Genomic DNA, 26350 nt, shown 5'->3' with positions numbered 1-26350 from the left:
CATAGTACGATTGCAATTCATGAAATAAATTTTCTACCTGCGAATACACAGTGATAGAGAAATAGGTGTAAGAGTCATATGATACGAAGGCGAGTGAGTGGGAGGCTGGAGATGGTTGGCTTGGCGGGGCTGGTTTTGGTTTTGGATCTGAGCTCCTTGCCTGTATCAGCGTTAGCGCAGTCTGGCGGCTAAGCCTCCCAGCTTGCCAGGCCTTCTGCCCAGGCCATGCCCATTGCAGGAAACCCGACGTCAACGCTCTAGTGCGACTGGTCGGTGGAAGCTCCAACTGACTGACTACAGTGCATGCCTGTCTGAAGCTTGCCGTGCTTTGATCTTCCAACCCTCGACAAGAGCACTTTATCTGCTCCCCCTCGACATCCCGCCCCTCATCGTCGCTCCCAGACGACCTGCAGAGCTTCGACCTCCCGGACTTTAATCCGAATCCCTCTTCCTATTGATAGCATCTCCCTCCCACCTTTCGCAGCCATGTCGCTCGACCCCCGCGAGTCGTCCTCCTACTCGGTCGTGCCGCGCCTTCGGTACAACACCGTCGGCGGTGTCAACGGCCCGCTGGTCATTCTCGACAATGTCAAGTTCCCCAGATACAACGAAATCGTCAGTCTGACGCTTCCCGATGGAACTGTCAGATCCGGACAGGTCCTGGAAGCTCGAGGTCAGTAATTATAGTGGGCAGGATGCGGCTTAAAACACCCGTGCGCGCGATATATAGACAGCAGCCGTACTGACGAACCTGCGTGCATCTAGGAAACCGAGCTGTCGTGCAGGTATTCGAGGGCACCACCGGTATCGATGTCAAGAAGACCAAGGTCGAGTTCACTGGCGAGAGCTTGAAGCTCGGCGTCTCTGAGGATATGCTGGGTCGTATCTTCGATGGTTCGGGACGCGCCATCGACAAGGGACCCAAGGTGCTCGCCGAGGAGTACCTGGACATCAACGGAAGTCCCATCAACCCTTACTCTCGAGTAAGTATACACAAACAACCGCCACCGGCGGCCTCTCCGCCTCACAAGTTTCGGCTGCTTACACGATACTAGGTCTACCCCGAGGAGATGATCTCCACCGGTATCTCGACCATCGACACCATGAACTCGATTGCCCGTGGCCAAAAGATTCCCATTTTCTCGGCTGCCGGTCTGCCTCACAACGAGATTGCCGCCCAGATTTGCCGACAGGCCGGTCTGGTCAAGCAAGCTCAGCAGAAGGGCGCCACCAACAAGGGCGTCCACGACGACCACGAAGACAACTTCGCCATTGTCTTCGCCGCCATGGGTGTTAACTTGGAGACGGCCCGATTCTTCACTCGGGATTTCGAAGAGAACGGCAGTCTGGAGCGTGTCACTCTGTTCCTTAACCTTGCCAACGATCCTACGTAAGTTGATTGCCTTGCTGCTGATGCCCTTGCTGTAACTTGATCGCTAATGATGCCACCACAGAATCGAACGTATTATTACACCTCGTCTGGCGCTGACGACCGCCGAATACTACGCTTACCAGCTGGAGAAGCACGTCCTGGTCATTCTTACCGATTTGACCGCCTACTGTGACGCCCTGCGTGAGGTCTCGGCCGCCCGAGAAGAAGTGCCCGGTCGACGTGGTTACCCCGGTTACATGTACACGGATTTGTCCACCATCTACGAACGCGCTGGTCGTGTCGAGGGACGCAATGGATCCATCACTCAGATCCCCATTCTGACCATGCCTAACGACGATATCACACATCCCATTCCCGATTTGACGGGATACATTACCGAGGGCCAGATTTACGTCGATCGTCAACTCGACAACCGTGGCATCTACCCGCCCATCAACGTGTTGCCGTCTTTGTCCCGTCTGATGAAGTCTGCCATTGGTGAGGGTATGACGCGCAAGGACCACGGTGATGTGTCCAACCAGCTGTACGCCAAGTACGCCATTGGTCGTGATGCTGCGGCCATGAAGGCAGTCGTCGGTGAGGAGGCTCTGTCGTCGGAGGACAAGCTCTCTCTGGAGTTCTTGGACAAGTTTGAGCGCAACTTTGTCGCACAGGGTGCTTACGAGTCCCGAAGCATCTACGAGTCCCTGGACATTGCGTGGAGCCTGCTGCGCATCTACCCCAAGGAGCTTCTGAACCGTATCCCGGCCAAGGTTATCCAGGAGTTCTACCAGCGCTCGGCGGCCGAGCGCAAAGGCAAGAACAAGGCCCACCCGGAGGACGAGGCACAGCAGCAGCAGGAACAGCAACAGGAGGAGAACTTGATTGACGCATAGGGGACGAAATAGGAAGTGTTGCGCGCGTGTGTATGGTATAGGTCTCTGTAGAATGGATAATTGACGCACAATGGTTGATATGGTAGTTGTTCCCGTGTTGATGGGTCTCACACCTCCGAAATCCTCGTGAATGGGTCCAGGGAGGGAAGCAAATAGTTGGTCTTTTACGACTGACCCTTCAATGGTGTAGCATGTTATAGCATGGTTAGTTTATCGATTTTGCCTGTTTGGTATTGATATCTTTCTTTTGCTTTGTCCAGTACTTTGCGATCCCTGGAATAGCATCTACTAAGGGTAACCTTAGATTCTGTTTCAAAGCCCACACTCATATCTCGTCACTTATAGGTTGTTGGGTCGTATCCACATGGCTTTCACCTCTATACATTTCGTTCTGCAAGTGGACTCCGGGTCTCTACGGAAGTTTCCTCGTTCTCTTCGGTCCGATATATATACTCTTGGACCTTCTGCAAGGCAGCAACAGAAATAGAAACCAAGGTGAACGTGACAAGGGCGAGATCTGTGGTGGCCGGTGTTAAGCGTGCAGATGTCATCTGACGGGCGCAATACGCAACATCAAACTTCCCTTGCTGCTGGGTGCATGTACTGTACATATCTTGCAGCGAGGATGTTACTCTATTGGTGACTACGCTAGGCTGCTACCTTCCTCCATCTCCGATGAACATTGATAGGTCGCACAAAGTCGGCCTCATGACCAAGCTGAGTTGGATGCTAGGGAGACGGGCTACATACACGAAAGTCACAAACCCAGCCACCCGTTTCCCGTGTGACAGACCATTGGAAGATGGAAGCGAAGGTAAAGAAAGCGGGGAACGCCAGCCATTCCCGTCGTGCCGTTCACACATCGTGTTGCCAAGATTGCTTGGATTTTCTGGGGTTTGGGGCCTTACCCCGCATCCGACCAGCTTGACCCCGACATGGTCCCCCGGTAGGTCAGATGTAAAATGTCTCTCTGGGACGGTGAGTTAGAGAATTAGACTCCCTGGTCTCCTGTGCCCTGTTGGACTGGGCGGGTTAAAGGCGGCCGAGGAAGGATTGAGGCACTATGCATCTCTCGTCATTCTTATTGAGACACTCTGCCTGCTGCTCGGGTAGAGACATATGGGGTCTCCCCTTCATTAAGGCTCCAGGCGGGAGCTACACGAGTCCTTTTTACGCACGTTTGAGGTTTGCTTACTCGGTGGTATGGTATGTGTACCTTTGCTTGGTGAAATATGAGGAAGAAGCAATGAGTCGCAGCAAGTCGCAGGTGTAGTAGTATGTAGTTGTTATATTCGGTAAGTTAGTGTGGTAGGATTGCATGATGAGAGTCGTGCAACCTTGACACACTTTGCTGTATGTAAGGCACATGAACTACGACGAGCTGTAGCCTGGAGCCTGACCGTTGCCATTCCGAGGGATCCAAACAAGAAGACGAACCACGCCGCGGCGGGCGAGTCGATGACGATCGTCGGCCCTAGATCCTGCCATTGCTCGGGAAATGACCCGCAATCTCCCCCCATTGTCTCTACGCCTTGAAAATTGACACCGACTAATACCGATGTCTGGCATACTCGCGTTATGCAAATGTAGACGTGCGAATAGACTATGAAGGTTGAAAAACTGACCAACGGTTTTCTTCCAGAAGATGCCTGATTCGTCAATGTCGTTTTTCAGACGAAGCTTGTACTCAGTCGTCCACTCGAAATAGGCAGGTAATAATAAATCCATAGTGCAGGGCCCAATCGCCCGTCTTCCCAACCACGATGACCCAAGCAAAAAAAAAAACAAGGTCAAGGACATAACGTGTGAACGGTAACACTGCAATATTTCCCCAATCTAAACGCTCCAGTCACATCTCGTGGCCCCCCCCCCCCCTTGCCTACTATCAGCATGCTGACCATCGGTTACGTCGTTAGCCTTTACCCCAACTTTTCGGCGGGAGAGGAGGAGGGAGAAAGCGGAGTAAGTCGAGTAGATTCCGGCCGGAGAGACCCAGTACGCTTGTTAGCTCGAGCCCAGGTTGCATTTGCGCTCGATCCTGGTACGTAACAATACGATACATACAGACTACTACTACCTCTGCACCCGCAGCCGGGTCGACTAGAGCGAGAGGGATATGCGAGAGAGTAAAGGAACAACAGGCCAATGGCAGCCGGCTGGTCTTGGTGGATTGACAGTGGCCGGCGTGCTTGGAAGCTTAATATTAAAAGTGACATGTCTCCCCCGTGTTTCCCGTTGTCTTATGCTTGTCCTGCCTCTTCTTCCCCAGACTCCAGACTCTGCGAAGCGGGTTTCTGTCACGTCAACATAGTCCATTGTCTGTGCTGGATCTTCTTCCCCAACTTAGCTCTATCTTTCCATTCAATTGCAAAGAGAACAAAAAGGCCGCGCACCTGCCAACTGAGTGAGTAAAAACACGCGATTCCTAGGTAGTGTTACTCATCAGCCACTACTAGCCAACGCCAGAGCCAGCGCCAACTCCATATCCACCCGTGCTGTCCTTTTTGCATTTTTGGTACCTTTCTTCCTTCCGCACGGTTCATCTCCCCGGTAACGGGGTATACATCAAAGTAAAGTCGTCGCGATGCATCTGAACGCCCACCTCGCCACCTTGGGGGCTGCTCTGCTGCTCCCCGCGGCCTCTGCGCAGACCTACGGCAGAGGGTCCAAGGGCCCCGGCCCGGACAAGGACGGGCTCTACTGGATCAAGAGCGAGGGCCTGCAGGCCGCCTTCATCACGTACGGCGCGTCGCTGACGCACCTGCTGGTCAACGACCAGTACGGCATCCCGCGCGACGTCGTCGCCGGCTTCGACAACGCCACCTACTACGAGGTGGACAAGCAGCACAACCACTTTGGCGGCGTGCCCGGCCGGTACGCCAACCGCATCAAGAACAGCACCTTCGAGCTCGACGGGGAGTCGTACCACATCAGCCCCAACGAGAACCCCACCGCCGACGCGCCCCTGGGCGCCGACACCCTGCACGGCGGCAAGGACGGCTGGGACTGGCGCAACTTCACCGTCGTGGCGCACACCGACGACAGCATCACCTTCACCATCGTGGACCCGGACGGCAAGGAGGGCTTCCCCGGCGAGGTCGTCTCGTACATCACCTACACCGTGACGGACTCGACCTGGGACTTCAAGATGGTCGCCCTGGCCACGACCAAGAAGACGCCCATCATGCTGAGCAGCCACGTCTACTGGAACCTCGACGGCTTCGCCAACAACGAGACCAGCACCGTCCTCAACCACACCTTCCACCTGCCCTACAGCGGCCAGCGCGTCGGCGTCGACAACATCCTCATCCCCACCGGCGACATCCTCGCCAACAAGGAGGGCTCCGTCAACGACTTCTGGTCCGCGCCCAAGCAGATCGGCGCCAGCTTCGACGACCCCGAGCTTAAGGGCAACTGCGGTTTCAACTGCACTGGTTACGGTATGACGCCCCCAAAGAATCAATCACTTTCGTGACGCCCTGATTACTGACCCTCCTTTCTACTACAGACAACTGCTGGCTCGTGAACCGCGCCCAGAACGGCCCTTACGACTGGCGCAGCGACGGCTACGTGGCCCGCCTGCACTCGGCGTGGTCGGGAATTCAGCTGGACGTCTACTCGGACCAGGAGGCCTTCCAGCTGTACTCGTGCAACGGGCAGAACGGGTCGGTGACGCTCAAGACGACGCAGGGCTTGCACGACAACGCCGACTTCCCGCGCACCATCCCCCAGTACGGCTGCGTCGTCATGGAGGTCGAGGACTGGATCGACGCCATCAACCAGCCCGCATGGGGCCGCCAGGACAAGCAGATCTTCACACCCGGCGGCGACCCGTACGTGCTCCAGGCCAGCTACCGCTTCAGCATCAACGGCACTTCGTCGAAGTAAGATGGAAAGGTCGGAAGAACTAAGGAAAATCAGTCCCGAAAGAATAATATAGTTGTCCCCTTCTTTCGCGGAGCTGGCAATAGATAGATAGCCAGCTCTTAGTATCTAAAACTTAATACATATGCATTGCACAATGTTCATCCTTCCTACCAAAAATGTGACCAGCTCCTTCACTTGGTCCATTACTTCAATCTCATACTTGTGTGGCCAGCGTCGAGTAGATAGAAAGGTACCGGAAAGGCAAAAAGACGGTTATGAAAAAGGCAGAAAAGACAAAAAAAGAAAGGTCGATCATATCTCAGTTTATGAGATGCATCAGGAATTGAGCCCGATGCGGGGGTCGAACCCGCAGCCTTGAGATTAAGAGTCTCACGCTCTACCGATTGAGCTAACCAGGCAGATCGTTGTTTGTTGAAGACCAAGTTGCTTATGGCAGAATAAGTATAGCATAGGCGACGATCATTGATAGTGTTTGGGACTTGGACGAATAAATGGGGCTGATCGCCTACTGCAAGGAGACCAACCATAACTCAGTCCGTCCATCTTCAGCTTGGGTTACTTTAAGGTAGGAGACGTAAACGAATTAACCATCAACTGAGAATACTATAAAATAGGAACCGTTGAGATTAGATATATCCCGGTATTTCTCATTTTTGGTCAGTATTGAGACTTAAAAACGCATTATATGTGAGGTAGTAACTCTATAGTTCAGGCTTTGAAAAGGGGCCAGGAGCTACAGGTAGTATGGTGAAGGATCACTGCCCCAACTATACACAGCGATCAATCTGCCGCGGGACTGATATCACTGCAGTTCTCACGACTAATCTCTCCATTTCATTACAAATTCTAGTAGGGGTGGAGGTTGGCTATGCTGTTGCGGATTGGTCTACTGGATGTGGCAATCGGTTCTTAAGCTGTTCCGCGTAGCCTTGATCACTCGATTCCAGAACGTATTATTCAAAGACAAAATGCCGTAACAACCCAATGAACAAGGAAGCATTTTCTTTGTTCACCTTTTGATCCCATGGATTGGATTCAGAAACGTAATGAAGACGGACAAAGCCTATTCGCCTTGAAGGAGGCGAGGAACAATGGCTTTGTTCGTGTACTCGTATAATTACCTAGTAGTTGGATCTCGGCACATTACTATCTGCGGATCAAAGGGCTATTGTATAGAACTGAAACCTGGCCACCTACTTACGTATAAGTGTATAGTCCAGTACTGAGACACAGTTGCACTTGACCACCTGATCGTTGCAATCAGACACACAAGAAACAAATAGTCGCAATGGCTTACCGACCCCCACGAAGAGAGACGTTCGAGCCGGTCCCTTGTGATGGACAATCGAATGAGAAATCGGACAACTCCTCCGGCTCTCACTCTGATCTCGACCAAAGAACCAGGGAAGTCAAAACCGGTCTTCCCATTCCTGCTCCTATCCCTACTCCTTCTACCCCTGACACTACCACTACTATCACTAATGCTACTATCCCTACTCACAAGACAGAAGCGACGTCCAATGTCCCCACGACCAATCCCCCAAAGCCAACGGCTGGTGGGAGGAAGCCGCCCGCACCACCCGCGCCTGGACCAAGCTCGTCGACGCCCTCTCCCTAACCCCCGAGCAGACCGCCGCGCTCCTAGCCGCCAAGCCCGTCGAGTCCGCCCTCTGGGCCTACGACGAGCGCTTCCTGCAGCCCCATCTCCGTGCCACCACCACCACTGACGCCACCACCGCCAAACGCCAGCCCAGCAGCTGGCAAGACCTAGTAAAGCACGTCGTCCCCGTCGGCGCAAGCGCCCACGACCACCCCGAAGTCCACGCGCTGTGGACGACGCACTTCGCCGAGAGCGCGGCGCGGCTGCGCAACCACCCCGGTACCTGGGCCGTTTGCAGCACGTGCACGCGTCGCTCGCGGCGTGGCGGATCCTGCTGTGGCTGCGGGACAGCGACGAGGCCCGGGCGCTCGGGCTCGGCGGGCTGTACGTCGAGGAGCGCGGGCCGCTCGACTGGGGCACGGCGGTGCATGTGGTTGGGGTGCTGCTGGAGTATATGTACGACTTTGAGGACGAGACTGGGCTCTAGTCTAGGCACCAGAAGAGAGAAGGAAAGTACCTAGTTAGGTGAGTGCAAACGGGCGCATCTATAGTCAGGAAATGAATGTTGGGGTAAGTATTGTACGTGGTCGAGTGACTGCGTGTACTTATAGAGTAGAGTCGAAGAAATAGTTGATAAGAACACAGCCACGAAAAGCGTCGCCTTGGTATACACAAGATCACCAAAAACGTACTGAATCGCTAACATTCATGGTTTGACATTATATAATCTTTATAAGCAACACGTCAGGGTACCGATGCAGAGCATCTGTCCTCAATACCCATCTCAGCTTCTCTTTCGGACAGGCTACTCCTTTCAGGGGTATCGCAAACAACATAACCACAAGGCTGTCCCGGCATTGGACAAAACAATAAGCCAAATTGCTTTCATAGCTGATCCGTTTCTAGCTAGCTCGAAGTGCTTTCTCCAAGTTGATCCAATCTGTCGATGCTCGCCCAAGCTGATGTTTCTCATTAATAATCCTGCCGCACATATATCACAGGCCCCTTGTAGTTATGCCTCCCCCACGGGTATATAGTAAGCCAGCGAGGCTACGATCACGATACCGTAGACCAGGATAGCCCAATTCATGGTATCGGGTGCGGGATCAGCCACGGGCGGGAAAAAGCTCATGGTAAAGGCCAGGAGCAGAAACCCGATAGCCACAAGGTTGACCGGCAGCCCGGCCCGCCCGAGGGTGAAGTGCGCGGGCAGCAGCGGCTGCCGCCGTATTCGACGTAGCGCCATGCACGCCGTACTGACGAGGTAGGACGATAATAGGGCGGCGATGCCCATGGAGGCGAGCTGATTGTATGCGATGGTGGAGCCGACATTAATGACGGACAGCAGGCTCGATACGACGCCCGTGAAGAGGATGGCGTTGAAGGGGATCTCGCGGATCGGGCCCCGAGCCGGCACGTGGGCGAAAACCCGGCGGAAGGGAAACCCATTATCCCGTGCGAAAGCGAAGAGCTGTCGGGACGCGGTCGCCATGTTGGCCGTGGCATTGGCGATGGACAAGATGATCATGATTGAAACCATGGCGCTGGTCCCTTTGACGGAGCCTGTCATGTTGTAGTACAGTTGGATGAAAGGAAAGCCGGTAGGAGTGTCGAGGAGATTGGACACATCGCTAATGTTGTAGCAGAAAGTACTATGCAGAACATAAGCTTCTTTAGCCAACATTGACCAGTGTGGTGGGTGGCATCGCTTACAGCACAGTGACAAAACCAAGACCACCGTTGAGGACGATGGTGGCCATCATGGCCCGAGGCAAGGATTTGGACGCATTCCGAAGCTCCTCCGAAAGATGTACAGCAGAGTCGGATCCAATCAAAGCAGTAATTGGCGTGATTATCCCAATCAAGACAGAAAGACCCGAACTGTGCCAACCTCCTTCGTTTGTGAATTGAGTGAACACGTCCATTGAGGGACTGGGTTTAGGCCCCATGAACCACACAGGAATGATAAAGGCAAAGAAGCCGGCCATGTGTAGGACGAAAGCGCACGTCTGCAGCCATGGCAATAGTCTAACACCAACAGTGTTCAAGACAACGAGCAATATGGCGATCAGTATAGAGATCAGGGTACCATGCCAGTTTTGGAAAGTGTAGTCGGGATAGTTGAGAACGACGATGCCCTGGAGCTCGGTGGCGGCAAGGAAGCAGCCCGCAGCCGTGCCGCACTGCCAGGCTAGAACAGACAGCCATCCCATAGTGTAGGATAGAAACTTCTGTGCCGAAGACGGTGCGAATTCCGAGATCCAGTGGTATTGGCCGCCTGCGGTTGGTGCCATGGATGCCATTTCGGCCATGCTGGCAATGACGAAGATGTAGCCACTAAATGATAGAATGTACATGTAAATGAGGCCGGCGGTGCCTCCGTTGCCCAGGCCGAATGCTGCAGTCCTGATGAAGTATAAGTTTACACCTTATTGATAGTGGTCTATAGCTACTCACCCAAGAACAACCTCCCATGTGCTCAAGAGAACCACGGTAAAGGAGAAGATGGAGAAGAACCTGAAATTACGCTATAGGACATATAATTAGTTGAATTGGATACGGCCCCAAGTGTTTTATCGGCGTCAAACTTACCCTGAGCAGCTGCTTCTTGCCCATGCGGTGCATATCGTGAACATCTCTCGAGGTGCCATCTTTCTCGCTAACCAATGAATCGTGGATCGCATCTGCCAAAATAACAGTCCCCTTTTTGTCCATCATGGCCAACGGATTGAGGTCGCAGCCGTTCCAAGGTCAAGTGGTACGTCGGTGGTTCAGGAGAGGGATCGATGCCTTATCCTCACCAGACTTCGGGGGAAGTAAGTCGTGGTTATCAAGACCGTTGGGCATGACGGCCTTTGCACTCCTATATAACCGGCGCATGTTGCTTTTGAGTTGCATTAAGCACCTCAGAGCGGGGGATGTGAATGCAGCTAACATTGATGAGTGTGCCACGGGTTGAAGTACGAAATCTGCAGATCCTATTCGCGTATAGAAAGATCGGACGCGCAGACTTTTTCTGCCACTGGATGCAGAGTGGAAAGTTACCCGTGCTACGTGGCCGTCCTCTAATCGGTGCGATCATGATGCTGCCTGGTTGGGACAGGGTGATATCGGAAAAGCACCCTAGGTAGACGCAGAGTCGCACACCAGTGCAACCCCAATCTGATCTAGGTATGCACTATTCGTATAGGCCATCATTGAGTATTGCATCACAACCTTTAACCTATTGCTTGATTAGTGGTAGAGCATCTCGGCCGTTTCATCTGACGTCGAGACAGGAGTCTCGAAGGGCCTGCTGCACACAGAACCTCGCAAGGCCCAAGATCTCATGGTTGCTGGCAGCACTTCTTTCCGAAAGCATGGACTTTTCTTGAAATGAAGTAGAATTCGCTCATGGCAGACCTACTGTGCCATGGCAGTATTTACGAAAAGAAGTATATTAACCAATGTCCTGACCTCAAGTTCAGAAGAAACCTTGACATGTAAGTAAGTAAGCAAAGAGATGGATGTCAAGACGTTCGTTCGCTCCTGCCCAAGGCCCCACTTGGCTGGAGAACTAAACGGGGGATATGCATCAAAGCACCACCCAGACATCTTTCCCAACTGGATGCAACTATCTGTGGCGACGAGTCAAACAAGACGCATTCATCTGGAGCTATTGGTTGCTCATTACACATAAGCTAGAGTGCATGGGTCTTGTCCGTACTTAACCAAGTCATCTGCGATTGTCGGAATCTGGAGCGACCTATTCATCGTTGCAGCCAGTCAGTCACCATCAGACCGCGGGGTAAAATTTCCTCCGCGCAAAAATCACCCCCACCAAGTCGTCAGCCAGCCATGGAGGAAGACAGGCTGCAGACCGATCTTGGCCACGCCGCCGACATCGAGGCCGCGGATACGCCACCACAGCCTGCGCCCGAGCCTGTGCAAAGGCAGCCCAAGAAGAGGTTTGTCGGCAGAAAGACTGCAGCAGCCGGTGCGGCAAAGAATGGCAGCACCTCAGTCGAGGATAGCGGGGCAATTACAGGTACTACTACCATTATGCAGACGGATCACCCCTGACTCCCAAAAGAAGAGAGCCCCTGAATATGAACGCGACAATTATTCAAAAGACATGCTAACACTACTGGCTATAGTCTCACAACCAAGAAGGGCCCCCAGGCTCCTCAACGCAGTCCCGCCGGAGATCCTGAACGATCCCGCGCTGCAGGAGGCCATGGGCCTGCTGCCGGCCAACTACAACTTCGAGATCCCCAAGACGATCCACCGGATCCGGAGCGCGGGCGCGACCAAGGTGGCCCTGCAGATGCCCGAGGGCCTGCTGCTGTTCGCGACCACCATCTCGGACATCCTGACCCAGTTCTGCCCGGGCATCGAGACCCTCATCATGGGCGACGTGACGTACGGCGCCTGCTGCATCGACGACTACACCGCGCGCGCCCTCGGTTGCGACCTGCTCGTGCACTACGCCCACTCGTGCCTGATCCCCGTCGACGTGACCCAGATCAAGACCCTCTACGTCTTCGTCGACATCGGCATCGACGCCTCGCACCTGCTCGCCACGCTCGAGCGCAACTTCGCCGCGCCCAAGACGCTCGCCCTCGTGGGGACGATCCAGTTCAACGCCACCATCCACGGGACCAAGTCGGCGCTGGAGCGGGCCGGGTTCCGGGTCCTCGTCCCCCAGATCGCGCCCCTCTCCAAGGGCGAGATCCTGGGCTGCACGTCCCCGCGCCTGCCCGACAGCGACCACGTCGACCTCGTCCTCTACCTCGGCGACGGCCGCTTCCACCTCGAGAGCATCATGATCCACAACCCGACCATCCCGGCGTACCGGTACGACCCCTACTCGCGCAAGCTGACGCGCGAGACGTACGGCCACGACGAGATGCAGACCCTCCGCCGGGACGCCATCCGGACGGCCCGGGGCGCCACCAAGAAGTGGGGGCTGATCCTTGGCTCGCTGGGCCGGCAGGGCAACCCGGCCACGCTCCGGCTGATCGAGAAGAAGCTCGAGCAGCGCGGCGTCCCCTTTGTCAACCTGCTGCTCAGCGAGATCTTCCCCGGCAAGCTCGCCCTCATGGACGACGTCGAGTGCTGGGTCCAGGTCGCCTGCCCCCGCCTCAGCATCGACTGGGGCTACGCCTTCCCCCGCCCGCTCCTGACCCCCTACGAGGCCCTCATCGCGCTCGAGGAGAGGCCCGACTGGGGAAGTGGGCCGTACCCCATGGATTACTATGCGCGCGAGGGGCTAGGGAGGACGCGAACCCCCGTGGTCACTGCTACATAGAGTATAGAGGCGAAAAAGCAATCTGAAGAATGAATACCCGGCCAGTTTCAATGACATAAAAGACTGCTGAGATCGTACTACATGATCCCACGCCGAAGCGAGTAGGGACTCGGTCAATAGACAGGTAATACGATCTCCCGGATACCCCCTGACTCGACCCCGTACAGCTGGGGATGGGTCCACTAGAAATCGGCATATGACCGTTCAATCGAATGTTGTGTTATGATTTGCTGGGTCGAAATCCGGCGTGGGATTGGTTCATGCCTTGACTAGCTATGTACAAAATCCATGCGTCTTTACCGTTGGCCAGTTTCCAACTCCTTGTTTCCGCCCAGCTGTGTTTTGCCGACACATGCCGGGCCCCAGATCCGGTCCGTAAAATCTATAGAATATGTAGTCATTAGTGTCGGCTTTACCCACGGACACTGCGTGCTGCTTCATTTCTCATATCTCGGGAAAGACTGCTGCTTTCCCTCTAAAGGATACACACCACCTCACTCCGCTTCAAGTCCTCCCTACACACGAGGGAATTGGCCGTTGTCATCAGCAGTCTCCCCACACTCTCCCCTCACGTACAAGGCGGAGTACCTGGTCGAAACCCGCCATTAGATATTAGCACCTGGCGTAGGGTTCTCATGCTTCGCGGTGCTTCCTTTTCCTCTCCATGTGCTGACTGCCGGGATGTCAGCCGAGAAACGCTCTTCGTCGGTACCGTACGCTCTAGGTGTCAGCTTGATGAGGGTGTGTAGCGGCACGTTCATCCAAGGGCTCTTAGACTGGTCCTTCTTCATGAAGTACGCATAGATGCATCTCAGGATGGCTTGGTGAGTGACAATGATAATGTCCTCGGATCGTTCCAGCTCCATGATGATCGGTTCCAAACGAATCACAACATCACGGTATGATTCGCCGCCGCGGTACCTGTAGTTGAACTTGTCCTCGTCACGCTGGACGAAGTCTTCCGGATACACGTCCTTGATTTCTTGGTACGTCATGCCGTCACAAACACCAGCGTCGAGCTCGTCGAGCGCTTTCCACTGCAGCTGGTTGTAGTTTTCAGGGAAAAACCGAGAAGTTGATATGGTCCGTTTTAACGTTGAGGTCCATACCGTCAGCGGGCGATCCTCCTGTGGGGGCAGTCAGTAGTGTTACTTATAATGGAACCGAATACGCGGCATCGCATGACTTACACCAATGGAGTCGGCAACCAGCTGTGGCAACTTCTGGGCATATTGGTGCCCTCGGGGAGACAAGTCTGCATCGCCTCCTATCCTGCCGTCTAAGTTATACAGAGATTCTCCATGTCTTGACAGCCACACCGACCGGGGTCGGATATGCAGGTTCATTAGATAGTATACAACCCGGCTTTGCAGGTAGTCCCGTATGCGGTTGATAATCACTTGGCTGCCGACGTCCATGATTTTCAGGTATGTGTAGTCGTTCTCGTCGCCGTCTTCGTCCAGGGACTTGTAGACCTTTTCGTAGTTCTTGATCCGGTTGCGGAAGTCTTGGGCTGCCTGCTCGGGGTCCTGGCCCACATAGTCGGGGCTGGTGAGCTTGACATCGCGAATGTTGGCCATGATCATAGTCTCGTCGTCACACTTCGATTCGACAAACAACACCTCGATGCCCTCCTTTGTGCAGGTGTCCAAAACCCATTTGCGGCGCTCCTTGGTGGAATTGGTGGCATCCAGGATTCCAATTACGCCGCCCTGCCGGAACCAGTCCAGCATGTCGTGCATGGCAGCCTCGGCGGCGGCGCGTCGTCGTTTCTCGCCCTCGGCATTGCCCAGGTCAAAGAAGTCTGCGGAGGGATGGGGGGGCTTCGGTGCGGCGGTAGTTGCCAACATTGAAAGTCTGGGCATCGATTGAGAGCCATTGGAGGTAGCGTTGTGCTGCAGAACAGGTTCGGGTTAGCTCTATGCTCCCCAGGCATTCCCATGCTTTAGCGGGACAAGGGAGAAGCAACAAGAACTATATGTACGCACCTTTCTGCGCAATGAAGCTCTTGCCACGAGCTGGCAGCCCAACCATGACCACACATATCTTGGTATCCTCCACCTGGACGCCTATGCCGTTAGCTCGGGGAGCCATGTTTGCCTATTTTGTGTAATATTGCGATCTGTAGCAACTCGATGAACCATGTGCGGCAACAGGACAGTAACTGGGGGGAGAAGCGCGGGCACGAGACCACAATGCACAATGTTCCGGCTAAAAAGCGCAAAATTGACCAAGTATAATAGTTGGAGACGGGGATGGTTGTCCAAGAAAATTGAGTAGAACCAAGAGTGTGGTGTTGTGCTGTGGCATCAATGGCTGCAGGGCAAAGTACATATAACTCTAATGTAGCAGTCCGTGATAGAATCGGATCAGACCATCGCAGGCGTCGTTCGACGATGGCTGCTTCTCTCCTGGTAAGAATGCTGCACCTGACGGGTACGATGGCTTGGCTAGCGGACAAGACAGGAAAGTCTATGCAGAAACGATTCCGTCACCTCGGGTATCCTTATTGGTAAGGGGGTGGGAAAGTGGCTTTGGGTTTTGGGGGGAAGGATTGGAACATGGAACACATGCAGCGGAAAAGTCACTGGACGGTGCGGTGCGGTGGGTGGAAGCTGCGCGGCAGTAGGAGAGGTATGTACTGGCTAGCTGCAGTAGACCTGAACTGCAAGCAACTGCAATGCGCTGTGTACAGCTGTGTCTGTCTGCCGCAGCCAGCAGCATCTGAACAAGGCACAGCGGGGTGGACGGTGACTGACCAAAGTCTTTGGTAAGGCGAAAACCCAGCGGCCATTGCCTCGAAATGGGGGGGCAGCCGGCTATGGAACACCCCGCACCAAGACCCAATTGAAGCCGAATAAGCTTGCAGCCAAAGGGCGATTCCGGGCCCTGGGGTCTCCACTTGCACCAAACGCGAAAAGCTGCCTTCTTCCCCCTACCAACATTGGAAGGCCTGGTGACGGACGGTGCAGCATGGGGAGGCACGAGACCAGCGACACAAGCCCGGTAACCAGATTCTGCTGGCCGATGGAAGCAGAGAAGAAACATTGGTTGAATTGAACAGCCCAGCCGCATGGGACACTACCCAGTTCGTATCTCTGATACAGGGGAAGCAGCCTCTTCCATTCTCGTTCTTCTTCCTTGTACTTCTACTTCTTGGACCATGGTTGTAACTCCAACCGTTGCAAGTATCCCAACTTCATGCGGATGTAGCAAAGCAAGGTGATCGATCAAACAGGCGAAAGAGAGAAAAAAAATTGTTCAGTGAGCGGGAACGACGTCATGCAATGGGGCTGTTAAGATGGACTTTGTCTTTTTTTTTTCGTCGCCCAAGATCCAGTTGCATAGTTTCCGAGTAATGGCAACGATTCTGTGACTAAAATGGTGTGAACCCCGGGTAAAAGGTGACCAAGTAGCCGAGTAAATGGATGAAATCGGTACCCCCATAGCGCTCGCTCGGAACATCCAAGAAAAAAGGCAGAAGGAAGAGGCTCGGTGTGACCGAAGATGATCTCCTCAAATCCCATCTTTCTCCCTTGGAAAGAAAAACTTATTGATTGGGGGCCGATGCCAATGGTGTAGATGCCGACCGGCAATTGCACCATTCTCGTGACGTCCACTGTTTCCTTCCTTTCATTCGGTGCACTGGCCTCCGAAAAACGCCATCGAATTACACCACAGTGCGCCCCTCAAGATACGGATGCTATATTGTACGACAGACACTTATCGTGTCAGGAAGCTAACAATATATTCCAGGGTAGGTACTTAGCCAGGAAGCTTGATCGCAGCGGACAGATGAGCTGTCGCTTTCCCTAGCGGGAAGCCCAACTAACAGCTCCCTCGGATTCGAATCCCCGGGGCAGACTAACCCCGGTTCTGTGCATAGACTGAAGCAGAGGTGTTAAAAAAAGCACCAGGGTCCTCTGGCTAAACGCTTGTAGGGCGCGGACCTGTCGGCCGACTCGACCGTCGTGTTCTAGGTATGTCGCCGACAACGACGAAAAGGGAGAGAGAGGCGCCACGGCATCGTGAAGCCCTGCCGCCCCACGAGCTTCGGGAGTAGCGGTGTGGGCGTGGGAGTGGGAGGAAAAAACGCACAGCACAGCGCCGCCGCCCGCGCGTGGCCCCAGCCCAACGAACATTCCAGACGACCGACCCTCTTGGCTTTGGCCCGGGCCTAATCGTCTTCCTTCACCGACTACTACTGAGGAAAGGAAAACCGTTCAAACTCGCCTTGCTGAAACTCCACGTATTGCCTCGTGCGCGCGTGGTCGGCGCATGACCCCCTGCAGCTACGCCTCTCATTTTGGCTACTTGGGCTCGCGTCGCTTGTTGGCTTGGGGTTTATCCAACAACTGGAGAACGGTACAGGACCGAAGAGACTGATGCACCGTCTGGAACGACCACGATGGCAGTGTGAGGGTTGAGGCAACAGCTGGAGTGGCTCTAACTTAGCGCTGCGGTATTCTTTGATGCAATGGAGAAAGGAGAATGACCAACCCGTCTTCGTGGGTGAAAAGGAAGAAGGAAGCCAAATCTCAACGAGCCAGAGGAGCCAAAGCCGCACCAGTCACAATCCAGCAATATTCAAACATCGCCTGCCCGACATAGGAAGCTTATCAACACGTGGAGGGCGCCACGAAAGACAAATAAGCCAAGACATCGAACTGGCCCTGCAAAGGAGCAATGTACTGATGTACTGTAGAGGATTCCGTTGGATCGGTCAATTGAACTGGCTTTTCGAGAACAGAGCGCTATATCCAGTAGCACTGGTCTCAACCATCGTTTGGTGAATTCAATGAAGGATGCAGACATGGTCATGACGACGAGCTGCCTGTACGGGTCTATTCATACGCCGCAGTTGTTGGATCTACGGATCGCGCGGGCAACCTTCATATCATCCCACGAGATCTGCTATCTCGCAGCTCGCTCCCTGTCGTGGGGGTTTCTTCTTCTGGACAAGCCTCAACACCCGTGCACGGGCCATGCCAAATGAAGCAGCTACATTCAACTCAACATGTGATAACGACATAGCAATCCCTCTCCCCCTTTTCCTGCAATCCCTCAATAGTATGCTCGCGGATACACATAAATATTTGCATTTCCGATATCAAAACCAACGGCAACATTTGTTAGAAAAGTCAAGCCCAGTATATAAAGTCCGTCCGTCCCCATCGTGATGCCAGTCTATCGGCACTCACTATCAGTATTCGTAATCGGGGCTTGCAGAAGAAAAGTCCTGGTCGGATAACTCACCTGACACATTTTTGTCCATGGATCAACTACATCCTGATTGATCATGTCCTTCGGGTTGACAACGAACGGCGAGTCCTGCAACATTACTGCAAAATATGGCGGTGTAGCATCGCAAGGCACAAAATAGCTACCATAGTACCAGAGGTATGTTGCTGGAGGCTGGAAGTGGCTGTTGACTGTTTCGGCCACATCTGTGTAATGTGTCAGTAACAAGTATGTATCCTTGTTCTTGGGTGCGATATGCTCACCTGGTGGTAGGTAAGCCAGCGTCGTAGAACTGTCGAGTATCATAGGATAGCTTTCCCTGATATCAGTGGTTCCAATTCGGAAGCCGTCAAAAACCGTTGCATAGTACGAGGGCTGGTACGCTGCAGCTTTCTTATCCGACAGTTTCGCCTGCCTGATGTTAATTTATGTCTAGGCCGATGCAATCTCAAGATTGACCTACAATAAGTAAGTCGGCTTTGGCGAAGTAATCCCGGGTGAGATTCGACGGCTTATTGTCACCCAAGCAGAATATGCCATCGGACGAGTTGCGGCTGATTGCTAGACACCATAACGGCGGGACGAGACCGTCCGTAATCATTGTGGTAAAAAGGGGCGAATACTCAAGCGCAGATTCGTCACTCGTGTCGTTCATGTCGTCGCCCGAGTACGCCGACGTAAGAGAAGGATAGGCCATTCCAAGCATACCACTCGTAACGTTGTCGCCATGCCATATTCCTTGTGTGGCGATAGCCACCTCTTGGTTGGGGACAGCAACGTTCGCTAAGGAGACATTCATGTACCCGAGTTGGCCACTAACTCCAGAGCCATCGGCGTTCTTGATGGCAAAATGCTGGTTTTGGATTGGGCCTTTGGGAAAGCCGGTTGCTCCAGACTTCCCCCAGTCACACTGTGATCTTGGTGCGGATCCGGTCGCGTTGTTCAGGCATGTGAAGTTCCTGGATCTGACCCAAGTATCAGAACCGGCCGTGTTCATGATGAGGTTGAAAGGAGAGCCGTTCAAGATCACTTCTACCGAGTATTGGGTAGCACTGTGATCGACGACGCTGACGTTGCCTGTCGGGGTGGTGGCACCGGTTCCGGCATCAGACTGCCGGTGCTCGGCAAAGAATGCGGCGCCAGAAGGCTGTCGGTGCGAGTGGCTTTTGGGAAGGCGCCGGAGCTTAGCATGGCTGCCACTGCTCTTCTTGGCTACGGCTGCTTTGAGAGTGTTCGAGAAGGGTCGTGCCCGGCGAATCTCAACTCCGGGGATTGATAGCGAGGGGACAATGTCGCTTTGCGGGATGGGCTGGCGGTGAGGCTCGGAAGGGAGGGACAGGCAACAGCCTACAAGGAGGAAGAAAAGGGGCAACATCATGCCACCAGGTAGGGAACAAATGGATATTCTCATTGGGCGATGTATCACGGTTTGGCGGGTTGAACGCTATGTTCTTTACTTCTGAGAATGATGGGTGAACAGGCTTGATCAAGATGTGGCCGAGGGCAAGAGTAGACGAAAGGTAATTGTAGACATGGGGTAGCTATGTACGTGTCTTCACAGCGGGGAGGTCTGAATCAACGCTGACAATGGAAAGTGCTTTCCCATTTTCAGTCGAGGTAACCACAGTCCCGTCGGTTAGGCGCAGTTGCATATGTCAGGTTCCGCTCCTGCTGGTTGCCATCCAACGGGACATTTTCAAGCAAACGTTACTGGCATACGAGATCGTAATGAAGTTGAAGTTCTGGGATCCAGGACCTTCAATGAACTAGTACTTTGACAATTGTGATGACGGTTCGAAGTTCTTCATGCCTGTAGCCCGCCACAGGATATAGAGTACTGTGGCAGCTTGTGCTGGCTTGCACTGCATGGGCTCTAGTGCATAGGCAGTCTCATATCCCACTGAGGAGTTAGACAGGATTGGTACCATTGTGTGATGCAGTACCAAGTATAATGGTGCATTGTAGTTGGTGGTTGCATTTGGGTTCCATTCATGCATGTCACCTGCCGGAAGTTGCGAATCTTGCAGAGGCGGCCGCCGATCCTGCAATCGGGCAGTTTCAGGGGTGACGTGCATACTTACTTTACTTCCACAGATTGCGAGTCTGGAGGCGCTCGCGGGCAGGAGCCTCCGACTCGTTCATGTATGAATGAGAGGAAATGGGGAAGGGCGTGACTTCCTGCGGTCTGCGCGACAGTGCAACCTTGGGCGATGTGTGATCTCCTGCAGAACACCCTAACTACCCCCAGACGGAAGATACAAACACACTGTCGGTGGATTTTGGATCGGTATAGAATACCATGCACGTTCGTTTATGATAAACGAGTGAATGTATGGAATAGTGAGCTGATGTCTGATCCATCATGCATGTTTTAAACATTGACGGTACCTAAGGTAAGCACCTGTCTGCACGATCACCAAGACGGCGAATGCTTGATGATGCGGGATGAACCCCCGGGCCCCTCGCGATCAAGATGGATGGGAGCTGTCACGCCAAACTGACAGCAGGGTTCCGGGATGCGCGATCTTGGTTAGGTACCGCAATTGGGCGGTCTTGGCGGTTCGGGTTCGGCAAGCTGCCCAATTGGGCATCGGGACAGTGACACTGGGGTCCCAATGTAACGGTAAAGTGGCATCCCTGTCATTTGCAAAGCACCAGGGCCATTTAGAGAAATCCAGACAGGCAGCAAACATGAAGTAATACCAAACACAGACAGTCCTTCCGTCGGATGGAATTTTGCACCACCGGGTGACGGTGACAGTCGGCTCCGTTGGATGAATTCAATTGATTGCCACCCCCGTCGGCAATCGCGCATCAAACCGACCGTGCACTTGCTTCATCAAATGGGCTGGACGGTGCCAATTGAATGATCAATGCAAAATGCAAGGGAAGAAGAGAGGAGCCGAGGTCTGGTTGGATTGGTTGGATAGGTTTGGAAAGGAAAGCGCCCTCCTCCCGCGAACTGGTTACTTAATTCGTGGGGTGAGCTCGCTAGTGCGCTTGTCATCCCAACGAGCTGAAATTATACCGACACATCCATCGGCTTGGACCATGCAGTTCGCTCTCTACTTACAAAAGGCTGCTTGGTTGTCAAGACTCAAGTAATTCGATTGGCACTGGAGAATTTCTATCTCACCTTTGCATCTTTCTTCAGCATCTGATTTTGGGTTTTTCTCGTGGTAGCATCGTCCATAACTATTCCTGGCAACGTTGAACCCACTCATCGTGATGGCCTCACCTCAGACCGGCCCCATTGTGCCGGACCCGCTCGCCAGTATCAGTATGACCAAACTGTCGACTTATGTTTCCTTCTACGAGCCGGCGGCGGCTTCTGATTCGCAGCAAGCATCGTCTGCTACTGCCACAGACAGCCAAACCCCGAAACTCATCTTGATAGCGAGCTGGATGGGCGCACAAGATATGCACATCGCCAAATATGTCACCCGATACCAAAAACTCTATCCCACCTCGCGAATCCTGCTGGTCAAGTTCGTCTGCAAGCTCATCATAGTCGAATCGCTAGCCAACGATGCCGTGCACCCTGCCGTAGCCTATCTCCGCTCCCAGCTCGACTCGGACTACCTCGCTGCGTCACCCGTACGGCCCCAGATCCTGATGCACGTCTTCTCCAACGGGGGCATGGCCAGCACCAAGCATCTGCTTGGCCTCTATCGCAAAGAGACCGGTCAGACGTTCCCCCTCCACTGTGCCATCTACGACTCCTGTCCTGGACTGTGGACCTACATCGGGGGTACAATGCAGTCATGGCAGGTGTCCCCAAGGGCATGTGGCGGTGGATAATTTCGCCCTTCCTTCACGTTCTGAACTTTTACTTCATGATTGTCGTCAAGGTTCTGCGCCGTCCCTACAATCTGGCCATCAACGCCAATTTCCACAACAACAAGGAGGAAGTGCACCAGTCGCATCGCGCATACATCTACGGCAAGAAGGACAAGATGGTCGAGTGGACACACGTAGAGCGACATGCTCAGCAAGCGAAAGACCAAGGCTACTCCGTTCGCACCGAATTGTTCGCAAATAGCCCCCATGTCGCTCACATGCGGACTGACGAGACTCGGTACCTAAGAATCATAAAAGAGACTTGGGAAGAGGCTGCCAGAAAGTATCTTAGCTAGGAGGTTAAGATACTATCAAAGTTGGCATAGGAGGTTGACCCATGCCCATAACGAGATACCACAGCCATGCTGGTTTAATAATGAGATATAGATTAGTAATGAGTAATGAACCACACACTACCTTTTGACGATGCCAAATATTACTAGGTTCTGCATTTCGATATTTTATGGCTACACATATTACCTAGCATTGGTCAACTGTTTCGTATAGACAGGCTGCATATCATTTTTTTACACTCTCGCAGCGTGACTGTTGGCCGTTGCATATTGGCTAAATGCGATCCCGAGGTGTTGTCAGTAAACAGTCACCACTAACACCAGCTCTGTTTTACCAAGGTTTGGTTTCAGGGACAAAGGGATTCCTTGGACCCTACTTATGCGTTTTCCAGAACTGGCTCATTGTTCGGGGTCCCAGACAAAGGTATTGTTCGCCGACGAAGCTAATGTTTTCATCAGTCTTCTTTCAAATATATTCAGCGGGATCGCCCCGTTTCTTTGGCGACTACCGGAAAGACATCGCATTCTTTTTACCTCTTGCGGCTGTAGACATCATGTTTCCTTTCAACGAGACAGACCCGATCTCCGGCCCGACGTGGGAGGCTGGTAAGCCCCCTCAGCCCAATAAAGACGGTAGTAAAGAGTCGTCAGAGCAAAAAGGAGGCCCCAAGGTAGAGAAAAAGGAGGCTCCCGAACTGAGCTTCTCCGTCGAGATCGACTACCTCCTGGCCGCCCACCGCGACGACGTTCCGGACGACTGGGTCTACGGCCAGTCCCCGCCGCCCTTCGTGTACCCGACCGCGCGGGTCCCGGAGGCCGGCGGCAAGGACGACGCCGCGACGCGGCTGCGGGCCCGGCACCGGTACCGCGACGTGACGCACGATGCCCGGGCCTGGGCCTGGCGCGTCGAAGTCGGCCCCACGGCGTCCGGGACTAAGCCCATCGCGCCGCCGCCCGAGTGGCTCCGGTCCAGCATCGCGCCGCAGAACCGCTGGCTCGGTGTCCGCATCACCTCGCCGGCCATGTGGGCTGGACAAGGTGGCGGCAGAGAGCGCAAGGAGAGTTTCAGGTACATCAAGCACATCCTGTCCGCGCTCGCCCAGGCGCTCGTCTTCAAGACGCCCGAGGGCTGCGGCATGGCCGTCTCGGTCGGCGTGGGCAAGCGGGCCTTTGCGCTCAACGAGCTGCAGCGGCTCGCGGCCGGGTTCTTCGTCTCGGGGCACCTCCTCTCGGCTCTCCCGTATCACCAGAAGCCCCAGCCGTCGTCGCCCAAGGGCCAAAGTAGCGGCGGAGGCGGGGTAGCAAGGTGCGTCAGCAATGCAATTGACTCCAAGTTGGCCTTTGACCTCCGTCGTCAGGGCGTCAAGGGGAAGGCTGATAGCAAGGCCCTCGCGGATGCCCCGTTCCTGTACCCCAGCATGCTCGTCAATAACAGCCGCACCATCCCCCGGGGCACGCTGCCCCTGCCGCAACCGCAAAAGCTAAACTACCTGGCCGCAGCCTCCAAGCGGCTCTTCGGCACCGCCACGCCCGAGGAGGTCGGGACCCTGATGCAACAGACCGAGCCCGGGCGGCCGCCCGCCGTCGACTTCCGGCACTACCGCGAGGGCCACTACCGCGACGAGCGCGCATTGGCACAACGAAAGACGACGATTGCGTGCCGGCAGCTCGGGGCCACGACCGACGCCGAGAGCGTGGCGGTGTGGTGCGACTTGGTCACGCGCATGACCCTCAGCCTTCTGACTGCGAACTACGGAGCTTGGGACTAAGTCCTCGTCTACTGCTGCGAAAAGGCCGAGGTGTCCCCCGACAGCTTCGACGTTTTCGACTTGTTGTACGCTCTCGCCGGGCTTGACATTGCCGAAAGCGTCCAGCGGCGCATTGTTGAGAAACATCACCAACTCCCCTGGGCTGACCCGTTCGCACAACAGCATTAGGAGCACATGCTGCGTAGCCGGGCTATACGGTAAGTGGATGTAGAGAGGGTTGATTAGGTAGGTATGATAAGACTGGAGTAGATACGCAATAGGATTGTGAGTAAATAGCAATATCTTCTCCAGGTAAGTTATATTGTTCAGCCACGTTATTTAACCGTCAGATGGGACTTTCCACGGCCATATTGCCACATTATCAAGGCATATGCCATGCATCAGCTTGCTTCTCCGACCATTTTCCAGTGATCCCCTTTATTCCAACGCCCATAGATGCTATGTAATCCTTTCTGAGGACCCGAACCATTGTCGTTAACATTCTTCCAGAACTTTCTGTTCCCAACATTCCTACTCTTCTACTGCCTTTGTCTCGGCAATCTCCCGCTGCTTTTCTTCAATGACGCGAACAACAGCCACGTAATTTCTCCGCTTAGCCTCGGTCAGGGCATCCCTGTATTTCTTCCGCCAAGTCTCATTCAGTCGGGGTACTGTACGCTTGTTAATATACCGACTCGCCTCAATGGAAGCGCCCGCATCCAGTAGCATCTTGACGGAATCAGCGTCGCCGGCGATTGCCGCATGTTGCAGGCACGAGCGCGGGGACTTGTCCGTCTCATTCGGGTGCGCCCCGTACTCCAGGAGAAGGCGGGTGGCGTCGGGGCCCCCCGCGCCGGCAGCTCCAGAGGAGAGCGGCATCAATTATCGCCAGGAAGTCTGGCTGTGGCCGAGTCTGCCTGTAGTGCACCACAAGCGTCTGGAGCGTCCGAGGCTGGTTTCCCTCCGCGGCAACGAAAATGGCTTTCGCTTCTTCTTCTCGCACGCCCGGGCTAAAGTAGGGCGGTTGCAGGTAAAGCTGGACGATTTTGTCGTGGCCCATGTATGCCGCGGCCCCAAGAGGGGTTTCTCCAAGCTCCAAGTCGGTGATGTGAGTGAATGTAGGCTCATATGGCAAAGCCCCCTGTTTCAAAAAGAACTGCAGGACGTCGAGGTGGCCCTGGGCAGCGGCAGCCCAAGACGGCCTCCCGAAGAAAGAATATGGATCGGTACCCCTGTTGAGTGACTCTACTAACGTCAAGTCGCCCATCCACGACGCTATAGCGAGACAGCTTTCCCACGTGCCTCCTTCCAATTGAGTCTTTTCATCCTTTCTTTGGCCCCATAGGACTGGCAGAACGGTCGAGCTTGTGTTTACCGCCAAGCATAAACAAGCGCTGAACTCAACCAATCCGACCTGCTTAGGCTCGGGGTCTACTGAAGACAAGGCATGCCTTACGAGCAAGTCGCATGTTTCGCGTATAGTGCTGATCCAGGGATGGGTGTCAGACCCATCCGTGCGAACTCGATGATGCAGATATCGTGCAATCACGGTGTAGTGACGCTCGATTCTGTTTAGACTGTCCGGGCTTTCTGCAATCTCTTCGATAGCTCTCGTCGAGATGACGGCGTCGAGGACCTCATTTGCAAATGTGCCTACTGGTTATTAGAGATGGGGTCCGTGACAAGCCAGATCAACTGACCCGGCGGCAATCGAGGGACTTACGGCATACAAATCGAGTTGACATGGACTTACGCAGCCCTTGGTCCTGCACCATGAACAAGATGATGTTCTTGAAGACGTCCAAGGGGAGTTCTAGAAGCTGCATCTTGTTTTGGTACGTTTTGTTCCATTCGTTCTCGAAAGAGCTGGAGCAATTGATGGTTAAGACCAGGGCGAGAGGCAAGCAGTGCACGTGTGTATGTGAAGTAAGCTGGTCAATGAGTGAATGAGAGACGAGAGAACTCAGTGGTGGGGGCAGTTGCTTATATCAATCAATTCGATACCCGTGGACATTGGGTGTAGTAAGTACAGGGGGTATCTACAGGGCTGAACCGCCCCACCGGGGATAAAAATAGCGGTAGTACCCACCTAGATCTCACTTCCAGATTTCCTTAATCGTCAAGTGGGAGCGATGGTGATTGGCTGAGCCAAGCAAGCAGCTCTGCGACACTAAGATTGCCT

The 26350-nt window shown here is 54.1% G+C and overlaps 10 protein-coding genes across 10 annotated transcripts; 6 read left to right on the top strand and 4 right to left on the bottom strand.

Moving 5' to 3' along the window:
* Nucleotides 1-486: 486 nt before the first annotated feature.
* Nucleotides 487-2268, top strand: PG997_000976 (Vacuolar ATP synthase subunit B; the record flags this gene model as incomplete). Its single annotated transcript, XM_066805291.1, has 4 exons — nucleotides 487-673; nucleotides 766-983; nucleotides 1056-1390; nucleotides 1455-2268. 4 exons carry the CDS (start codon nucleotides 487-489, stop codon nucleotides 2266-2268), a joined length of 1554 nt encoding a protein of 517 aa, XP_066675064.1.
* Nucleotides 2269-4852: 2584 nt separating this feature from the next.
* On the top strand, nucleotides 4853-6156 carry PG997_000975 (aldose 1-epimerase; the record flags this gene model as incomplete). The annotated part of the gene is made up of 2 exons (XM_066805290.1): nucleotides 4853-5708; nucleotides 5777-6156. The coding sequence occupies 2 exons, from the start codon at nucleotides 4853-4855 to the stop codon at nucleotides 6154-6156; spliced, it is 1236 nt and encodes a 411-aa protein (XP_066675063.1).
* Nucleotides 6157-6647: 491 nt separating this feature from the next.
* Nucleotides 6648-8243, top strand: PG997_000974 (uncharacterized protein; the record flags this gene model as incomplete). The annotated part of the gene is made up of 3 exons (XM_066805289.1): nucleotides 6648-6693; nucleotides 7661-7944; nucleotides 8010-8243. 3 exons carry the CDS (start codon nucleotides 6648-6650, stop codon nucleotides 8241-8243), a joined length of 564 nt encoding a protein of 187 aa, XP_066675062.1.
* Nucleotides 8244-8768: 525 nt separating this feature from the next.
* Nucleotides 8769-10471, bottom strand: PG997_000973 (amino acid transporter; the record flags this gene model as incomplete). The annotated part of the gene is made up of 4 exons (XM_066805288.1): nucleotides 8769-9408; nucleotides 9470-10162; nucleotides 10214-10284; nucleotides 10349-10471. 4 exons carry the CDS (start codon nucleotides 10469-10471, stop codon nucleotides 8769-8771), a joined length of 1527 nt encoding a protein of 508 aa, XP_066675061.1.
* A 1122-nt stretch (nucleotides 10472-11593) lies between these two features.
* On the top strand, nucleotides 11594-13046 carry PG997_000972 (Diphthamide biosynthesis protein 1; the record flags this gene model as incomplete). Its single annotated transcript, XM_066805287.1, has 2 exons — nucleotides 11594-11783; nucleotides 11893-13046. 2 exons carry the CDS (start codon nucleotides 11594-11596, stop codon nucleotides 13044-13046), a joined length of 1344 nt encoding a protein of 447 aa, XP_066675060.1.
* A 605-nt stretch (nucleotides 13047-13651) lies between these two features.
* Nucleotides 13652-15140, bottom strand: PG997_000971 (6-phosphofructo-2-kinase; the record flags this gene model as incomplete). The annotated part of the gene is made up of 3 exons (XM_066805286.1): nucleotides 13652-14173; nucleotides 14237-14850; nucleotides 15035-15140. 3 exons carry the CDS (start codon nucleotides 15138-15140, stop codon nucleotides 13652-13654), a joined length of 1242 nt encoding a protein of 413 aa, XP_066675059.1.
* A 2970-nt stretch (nucleotides 15141-18110) lies between these two features.
* PG997_000970 (uncharacterized protein) lies at nucleotides 18111-19596 on the bottom strand (the record flags this gene model as incomplete). Its single annotated transcript, XM_066805285.1, has 3 exons — nucleotides 18111-18233; nucleotides 18303-18698; nucleotides 18751-19596. Coding segments are annotated over 3 exons (1365 nt in total), but the record flags the coding sequence as incomplete, so codon positions are not given.
* Nucleotides 19597-21515: 1919 nt separating this feature from the next.
* PG997_000969 (uncharacterized protein) lies at nucleotides 21516-22423 on the top strand (the record flags this gene model as incomplete). The annotated part of the gene is given in 2 exon segments (XM_066805284.1): nucleotides 21516-22038; nucleotides 22050-22423. 2 exon segments carry the CDS (start codon nucleotides 21516-21518, stop codon nucleotides 22421-22423), a joined length of 897 nt encoding a protein of 298 aa, XP_066675057.1.
* A 551-nt stretch (nucleotides 22424-22974) lies between these two features.
* Nucleotides 22975-24189, top strand: PG997_000968 (uncharacterized protein; the record flags this gene model as incomplete). Its single annotated transcript, XM_066805283.1, has 1 exon — nucleotides 22975-24189. The coding sequence occupies one exon, from the start codon at nucleotides 22975-22977 to the stop codon at nucleotides 24187-24189; it is 1215 nt and encodes a 404-aa protein (XP_066675056.1).
* A 510-nt stretch (nucleotides 24190-24699) lies between these two features.
* PG997_000967 (uncharacterized protein) lies at nucleotides 24700-25047 on the bottom strand (the record flags this gene model as incomplete). The annotated part of the gene is made up of 1 exon (XM_066805282.1): nucleotides 24700-25047. One exon carries the CDS (start codon nucleotides 25045-25047, stop codon nucleotides 24700-24702), a length of 348 nt encoding a protein of 115 aa, XP_066675055.1.
* Between the last annotated feature and the right edge of the window lie 1303 nt (nucleotides 25048-26350).

Source organism: Apiospora hydei (genome assembly GCF_038363865.1).
Source record: "Apiospora hydei strain CBS 114990 chromosome Unknown utg000002l_segment0_segment0, whole genome shotgun sequence".
NCBI lineage: Eukaryota > Fungi > Ascomycota > Sordariomycetes > Amphisphaeriales > Apiosporaceae > Apiospora > Apiospora hydei.
Note: the sequence above shows the minus strand (reverse complement) of the source record. Positions and strands in the feature narration are given on the sequence as shown.